The sequence below is a fragment of the Prenolepis imparis genome, unplaced genomic scaffold, assembly GCF_030444845.1.
Source record: "Prenolepis imparis isolate NDT839.2.m4 unplaced genomic scaffold, iyPreImpa1.0 SCAF_8, whole genome shotgun sequence".
Taxonomy (NCBI): domain Eukaryota; kingdom Metazoa; phylum Arthropoda; class Insecta; order Hymenoptera; family Formicidae; genus Prenolepis; species Prenolepis imparis.
Window position 1 is genome coordinate 18,392,863 of NW_028141166.1, and position 8,720 is coordinate 18,401,582.

General features: G+C 35.6%; 1 protein-coding gene across 1 annotated transcript; it reads left to right on the plus strand.

Annotated features, from left to right (window-relative positions):
* The first annotated feature begins 742 nt into the window (after positions 1-742).
* LOC145939972 (uncharacterized) lies at positions 743-6,469 on the plus strand. The gene is made up of 3 exons (XM_083044660.1): positions 743-1,310; positions 3,373-3,587; positions 4,434-6,469. The coding sequence occupies exons 1-3, from the start codon at positions 1,200-1,202 to the stop codon at positions 4,558-4,560; spliced, it is 453 nt and encodes a 150-aa protein (XP_082900786.1). The 5' UTR covers positions 743-1,199; the 3' UTR covers positions 4,561-6,469.
* Positions 6,470-8,720: the final 2,251 nt, after the last annotated feature.

Here is an 8,720-nt window from a genome sequence, read left to right on the forward strand (position 1 = left end):
AGAGATATTGTGACAAATCCATAATAAAAACTCTTCTGCTTGATAGCATAAATGACCGAGTTGTGAATTTAACGGTATCAAAATCAACTTATTTTGCGTGGCATGCATTAAATTAGACGCAGTATATATTAAAAGTGCACATTAAACAATTCCGAAACCTTCAAAATTTGCGGTGTAAAGAATTTTTATGTTCAATTTAATTCGTATGTGTGAAGAGTGATAGAAAGAGAGGAGGGGGGGGAGGAAAGAGGGAGAGAAAGAGAGAATAAAAAAAACAAGTTTCTTCTTTTACTTCACCGTGTAATCTCGGATCAAAGAAACCGATCGAGAAGGTTGACGAGATCGCGCTGTTCAAAAGGAAACACTGAAAGGAAACACCTTGTTTTCCACGCCATTGAGACACGTGCTCTGTGCACGTGCATCCACAAGATCTATCGATCTCGTTAAATGCGAAGAATCAACGAACGAAAGAGATCAGCGCAGTTAAGAGCCATCTCATTACACATACGCATTCGTTGTTATTATTATTATTATTATTATTATAACATCTAACTAAGCTCCCCCTCTCCCTCATCCCACCCCCCTCTCTCTCTCTCTCGGTCTCGGTTTCTCACACTCTCTCTTTCTCTCAGCTTGTTTCCCTGCCTAAATCTTTCTTTCCCTCCCCTCCCCTCCCCTTCAGTCGGCGAGCGATACTCCGGCAGCAGCTTAGCCCAGACTATATAAACCCCCGACACTCGAAAGCGTCCTCACTCTATACGAGAAGACAGTCTATGTATAAAGTCCCGAGGGGGGACGCATACAGAATAACACGCGCAATATAAACTCGGTCATTGTAAGAGAGAATCGAACGCTCATGTGTATCATGGTACATTTCGAGTAAAAGAAGGAGAGCGATACACACAAACATATCCGATCGCGTTCTCTACGAAAAAGCCGTCAAATTCGCTCCGCGAACAACAACCCCGCGAGAACTTGTCAGTGCTCCTTTTTGGACCAAGCGCTCCGTTTCGCGCCTCGCCGCGTTTATTAACTCTCGTAGTAGATCCTGTGCGCGAGGATCCTCGTCGCGACCGCGAAGGGAAGAAGGACAAGCGCGAGTCTTCAGAGAAAGAGCCAGGAACAGAAGATCTCGAAGGAAGTAAGGGAGGAGAAGCTTCTTGGGACCATTCATTCTTCAACGTAGTCGTACAACGCGAATGAAAATGTGGAATCCGCGTAAGAGCGACGCGAGACTAATCTTCCTCGTCACGTTCGTGATTTTCTTGTGCTACACAAGTGTCACTGACACGGCGGCGGTCCGTTTCAAGGTAAGATTCCATAGAAATAATAAGGAAAAGGTCGAGCGAATCGAATTAGAGAGAAATACGTAGTAAAAGAGAAAAAGAGAGAGGAAGGGAGAGAAGAAGACAAAGCTAGAGAGAAGGTTCTAAAAAGAACAGCTTCACCGTAGCTGTTAGAACGAAAGACGTTTTGTGGTCACAGTTTTGCGAGTTTCTATGAGAGACCACGTGTTTTGCGGATACAGAAAAAAAAACATGGATCGTTATTTCTTCGTAATAAAAATGTAGATTGCAGATTTTTTCCTTCTCGCGCATATATGCAGATTACGGATGATGTATGTATAAATCGCGCACGAGGTAATCAATATGAATAGATTACAATTTGTTTTCCACTCTATTCCTCGTCAAAGATTTCACGCTTATCGCCTCTTGAGTAAACCGAATCGATTTAAAATTGCTAGGATTCAACAAAAACGCGATTAAAATTTGTTCATCCAAAGGAAAGAATTATACCTCTGATTTATACCTATATATTTAACAAAATATTTCTAATTCGAGCGGGATATTTTTTTAAATTTTTTACTACGACAGAAAATAATATGTGCTCGAGAGACAAGAATATAGAATACTTATTAGACGTTTAATTATAATATGACATATATGACGTATACATTGAAGAGTACGAGGTCTCCCGGTCATTTATCGAAACGTCGCGTCGCTGGCGACTCGAGTAGCTTCATTCATGAATCGAACCTCGCTCGAGAGTTACGCACCTTTCAAGAGTACCAGATAACCGTGGCGTTTTTTCCATTTGTCACATCAAAATTAGTCATTGTTCGCCATTCGATAAAATGCAAACTCCGAGATATTTTATATATAATATATGTAGATCTTTAATATCTTTATAGATCGAAATTGAGAAAATAATAATAATTAGAAAATAATAAAAGAGTTACTTAATTTTAGAGAATATAATTTACTTTTTGTTTACGCGAATTTGATCGCGTAGCTTATTTACCAAAGTGTTACATATTGCTCTTTGCAGCTACGCGATCGAATCGAGACGCATCCTTCTTTCTCAAAGATATCTCTTTTGAAAAAAAAATATTCCACTCGCTTCAAGACGCGACGCGTGTGCGTAAACATATTTGTATGAGAACTTTTATCCAACCATATATTCAGTTTAAAGGCTCTGACTCGAAATAGCGTGAAGGAGAGATTTTAGGAAGCGCTTGACATGTGGACAGACTATTGAATCGTCGCGAGTTTCGCAGATTCTATCTTCAATTATTCATGAATGAAGTTTGCATCAATTACTTTTTCGGTTAAAACGTCATTAACGACGTACTATCTCTCTCTGGTGCATCTTCTCTCCTTTTCTCTTCCTGGTCCAGATTCTGGCTCGTGCGTTGCCAAAAATGTAAAAAAAAATTCGACGCTTTTAACCCGAAATTTATTGATAACGACAAATTGAAGCTTTTTATAATAATTGTGTATAAAATTAATTGTAGCCTATATATATATATATTGCGCACACGGATTTAGTGTATCGTTTTATTTTAATGGAATGTTAATCCTACAAAGTGCAGCATTCTATGTATACATAAAACTGATATATATATTATCTTAACTTTACAAAGTGTAATATTCTATATATAAAACACTGATAAATATTGAGTAAGTAATTTTATTAGATAAGAAAGAAAAATATTTTGACCATCTTTTTATCACTTTCGAGATTTTGTGTAAAACTCTTAATACAAAGTATGTAAACATATCTTTGAATTTTTTTATTGAAGAAGAGTATCTGAGGTCTGTCTGGTAATAACGCTGCCTCGTTTGCTGCTTCCTTATTCGTATGAGAAAAAAAAGCCGATAACACATATTTCTAAGTACATAATTTCGATAATACATCTTTGCTTTCAAGCGTTAAAAAGCAATATTTGATTTAAAAAATTAGTGCTTCTTATGTAACGACGATTATTAAAGGGGAATAAAAATGCGAATAGAGTATTTATTTTATACGTTAAATAAAACAGAGAATAAGAGTCGCATGTACGCAAGAAACGCATGTACATTTTAATTACAGATGTCGGAGAAGGAGCTAGAGGATTTGAAGCATAGAGTTCAGAATTCCACTCTTCCTTGGCATTATTACAATAGAATAGGCGGGGTAAGACTTCCGCGGGCCACGAAAAACAGCGACGAGGAAAACGAGCCGAAACGGTATTGTCACAACGTCGCCTGCGGTTGGGGGGTTTACGATTCGTACACGCGCGGCATGGAATATTACATGAAAAACACGTAAGTGAATTATGCTAATTATTACGATAATGCTAAAGATATTTTAAAATATGTAAAAGCTTCGAGAAAATGGCTGTTTCACTGTAAAAAAAAGAAATGTAATATATTACATAAAAATATGTAAAATTACATAAATAATAAGTTTAAAATTACACGATAAATAATAAAAATGTATACATTTTACACTTATTATTTATGTAATTTTACATATTTTTATGTAATACATTACATTTTTTTACAGTGCGGAATGACGTTTATATAAAATTGTCTTTAGACGAGGCGTGAAAAATCCTATCTCTCAGAAAAGTCGAAATAGAAAATGTGTGCCGAATTTTATTTTATTCCTAATCAAAGTTTTTATTATGACTTTTTCGGTGTATCTTTAAACGATAATTAATGTCATGCAATATAATGTGCAATATTATTAATATTTTAGTATATATGTTCATAAAAATTGTGGAATCATAAAACAATACATATATTTGAATCAAAAATATGAAAATTTAGATAAATGAGAGGAAATTTCATAATTTGTGTGTGTAGAGCTAGATTTAATCGTATTTTTCTTATTCAAATATTAACAATAAGACAAGTATATCTTTTTAAAGACCCGAAAATGTGCAAATATTTAACGAAATTACTGAAAATAAAAAATGAAACAATTAAAAGACTTAATAAATTATCGTATTTTCTAAACAAACTACAAATTTTAAATTGAAACGCGAAAAATGTCCAGATGAATGTTTTTATCAGTTTTAACGCATACACGGAAAAAAAATGAGATTTTCGACTCGCGTTAGAAATGTGGTCGCTTTTTCTGACGGGATTCCCATTTGATTTGTACAGCTGCGAATGCCCGGATAAGAGCTACAAGTGCATACGCATCGGCGACGACCTGTCCGCGAGCGCGTACGTGTACCGCTGCCGCCAAAACGTGACGGACGGCTTAGAGTTTCCGGAGGACGCCAACTGAGACGAGGCCGGCGGGGCGTCGTCGCGGAGCCTCACGCCAACTTGAGATTAGCAGCGGCGCGCGGACCATCTTCGCGATCCATCATCGCACCGCCGCGCCGGACCTGGCTCCTCGACGTAATTAGCTCCTCCACGCTGTAATGTTACCGCTTCCGAAGGCGATCGCATCTTCTACTCCGACCACCATCCGATCAGCTCCAGCTTCTCCGCTAGAGATCAAGCGCGCGCGAGGATCGATCAAGCGCGACACCGGCTTTGTCAAAGTTCGAATTACTTACGAGTACAAACGGAGCGCCGCCGTCAGGCGCGACAAGCATTATATAGTTATAAATAATTTCCTATTTGGACTAATAATTTTATCGATGGAACGAAGGGAACTTTTATAATATGCGCGATTACGCAGAGTATATATATATCATTACATTACATTATAGCCTTCCCGGTACAAATCTTCAGATTTCAACCTCGCTCGATTTATCGTCAACTGATTTATCGTTTCCCCGATGAATCCGAAGCGATAATGATAAAGAGTCTCGTGTAACGAATCGCGTCTCTCCATTCATCTCTAATCTTTATAATTTTTTTAAGTTTTTTATTTGCACTGTACTTTGCGATGTACTTGAAATTTCATGCCCATTCATCAATTCGTCTCTCTCACTGGTCTTATATAATTAGCGATAAACAACGGCCTTAATAGTGTAATCGGTAATATAATTACCGGATAAGAAATCACGACGTTAACTATACGAAAGAAACTTTAAGAAATACTACATGTCTCCATCATCTGTATAAGATCTAGATACAGATTTGCAGGCTAACGATCTTAACTATGTTATATTATGTAAAAAAAAAAAAAAAATTCACATAAACTCATCATTCGCAACTATCTTATTCCGATCGTTAGCCTATATTCGATATGACTTGGAGCGAAGCGCAAAATCAAACAGCGCCAATCTGTAATAATTATATATTTGACGTGCGTAATTAAATGTAGAAATATAGGCCTTTTATGTAAAACGCGCGAAACACATTTCTTCATCGAATTACAATTTGTACTTAACCGAAGAAGTCGTTTACGAAATGATCAGAAAAAGAAAATGATTCTTCCTTCTCGCGTATATATAATAATGGATTATTTATAACGAAGAATTTTAATTGCGGCCGTCCATATCCCGTTACTTAACGATCATGCGAATATCGATATGAATACGAGCGCAAGTCGTTTTTATCCGTGACCTTTTGCTTTAATCGCACGGGTAAAGTTGTCGACTACAAAATTGCGAATAAAGCAGATCGTGCATGAAACGCATATATTATATAGCATCGCGTAATCTTTCACAAACTCGGTAAAGAGCGAAAGAAAATGCGGACCAAGTAAATTGAAACGCAGTGTGTCAATTCACTTCGCGCGAGTAGTAATTAAAATAAATTTTAAGAAATTTTCGAAAGTAATTCTTTTTCTTTTTTTAACTACAGCTATACCAAATTATTGTAACACTTTAGACTAATAGCGTCAAAATCACGCAAACTTAATTGTCGTAAACGAAACTGATACCGGTACTTTGGTATTGTTTTTTTTTCTTTGAAGTCTTCGATTTTGATGCACATCACGCTCTGGAAAAATAAGGTTACTACGTTTTTCTCAATTCAACCAGAGCTTGTAACACACAGATGTATCAAAACGTCTGAAGAAGACAAGCCTAGACTAAAAGATATAGGATATAAGTATTTTCATTTCGTTATATTCTCATACATAATATTTCATTTGTTATGTACCTAATATACGTAAGTTATAATTACGCGATTAAGTATCGATTTAATTCAATTGATACATAATTATTCTCTAATTTTATCACTTTTAATATAATAAAACCAAAAGTTGCAAAACTCTGCGACTATTCTTCATCACACTACTTCTCATACATTTCTTTTCTCCTGAATATTATGGCGTATTCCTGTAAAAGACTGCTAGAAGAATCGATTTATTTTAAGAAAAGTGTTATTGCGCAAATACAGAAAGGGAATAAGGAAAAAACGTAACAACCTAAGATATGTATATGAAGCTATGGGAGAAATATTACCGATAACAAGAATAACTTTTTAATATTATAATAGTTTTATTAATATTTATAATAATTATTTGTGTGCAAAATATATATCAACATTAAATTATTATCTCGAGTAGTAAAATTGCCTGTACATTTATTTTTCATATACACGTAAACTTTTAAAATTAGCAATTTTCTCATAAAATACAGTAATATAGTCAGAAGTATAATCAGACATCGGGAAGACCGTGTTTCTCATCCCACTCTTTCTTTCCTTCGTTTGGTGTTAAAAATTTAATTGACCGGAAAGAGAAGCGAATAGAAAGAATAAATGGCGAAATGGATCGGTTCAAATTAACAAGTTGCATAAATCGGAATAAGCGATAGACGGTTGCACATTGCTGACATTTACAGCGCATTTACGCGTTTAAGCGCGCAGAGTGAAAAAATATAGATATATTTTTTTTACTGAAGGCCACCATAACACATACTGTGACAGCTCATTCCTCTGGATATAAATTGCCAACTTGTTAATTTGATAACTATATATTTTGACATTTATTCATTTTTCCTCTCTCTCCTGCTCTCTTCCCCTCATGAGACTGTGGCCTCCTCTTTCTCTTCTTCTCTATTTATTTCGCAGACGAGGAAATGCTTCAATAAATATACAACCACAGTATCGTGTATTAGAATTACAAATTACGGTATGTATAATGTATAGTATGACTACATTATGTTATAATTAAATATCTAATTTTATCTCATTCTTATCTTAATCTAAGTTTTTTTTTCATTAAATCGAACAGAAGGTCACATACACACATTTGTAGAAGCAGGGAGAGTGACTCATCCGCTTGAATATATGTAATTACCATATAGACGTGTGTGCTTAGAAAATGATTTGTGCTCGTGTTACGCGCAAATATCACTTATTTCGATTAAACTCTGTAAGAGTCAACAAAAGCGTGACCGAGACCGAGAAGTGTCGCATCCGCCATCAACGTTATTGACCGTCGATCGTTTATCGCGTGACAGACGCGTGATTATTTCATTCATTAAATGCGTATTACGCACGAGCTTCGCTTTGAATCTTGTTTTATGATTTAAAATGAGAAAAAAGCACACGTGGTGAAGATTACGCGAGTAAGTTTAATAGCGATTATTTTCTTATAGCAACGCATCAGCATTCCATTGATAAGTGTAATGTCTCACAGAGATGATATTTGCGAATCATACACACATACGCGAGTTCTTATAATGCTCTTATAATGTGCTGTAAATTATGTGCTCTCGAGAAGTCGCACTTTATTGCATTTACGATATTATACACTAGAAAACTGACATAACACAATTAGACTTTTGTATGATCGCGTGTGGTAGGTCAATGACACTTTCCACGGCCTTAGCCTTCCACGCTACGTTGATTTTTCAGCATACTCGACTCTATCGCACTGTCCAGGAACATTACCGTTTCTACATCTTTAATGATTCTACGTTGCGGCCTGGAGGGCGAATCGAAAATAAACTCCTAAGTTTCCTTTGTACAAATCTATACATGTTTTATATATACACGTGTGTCTGTGTATGCATGTATATTGTACATACATATATGTACACACATACACACGTATAAATGTATATATGTACATTTTTCAAATGAATACATATAATTCTAAACATATTTTTATATATTTATAGATACAAACAAATGCGGTAAATTGATTAATCTTGCGAGCGCGTAGAACGTCGTAAAAATAATTGCAACAAAAATTGTTTAATGCAGTGAATTTAGTGCGATAGTATCACTCAGTATATGTCATTATGTCGTTTTATATGCATCGTATCTGTACAATGAAGAATAAACCTCTTTGTCTCTCTTTCTCTCTTTATGTAAAAATATATAATACGATATACATAATATATAACATATGGACGGTCACTGACCAATTACACTCTTGAAATCAATATTTCTTGAACCGGCGGCTAATCAAAACTTTCTTCGAATATCGAGAGTGCTGTCTGTACAAAATAAAATTACATCTGCTAGCTTTCTCGCATTAAAACAAAATCAATAATTTAAGAATTTCCGTTCCGAGTGAAAATCGTATCCGAA

Coding starts and splice junctions, on each gene's coding strand:
- LOC145939972 (XM_083044660.1), top strand. CDS start 1,200: ATGAAAATGTGGAATCCGCGTAAGAGCGACGCGAGACTAATCTTCCTC. Junction 1,311..3,372: donor CGGCGGCGGTCCGTTTCAAG/GTAAGATTCCAT, acceptor TTTTAATTACAG/ATGTCGGAGAAGGAGCTAGA. Junction 3,588..4,433: donor GAATATTACATGAAAAACAC/GTAAGTGAATTA, acceptor TGATTTGTACAG/CTGCGAATGCCCGGATAAGA.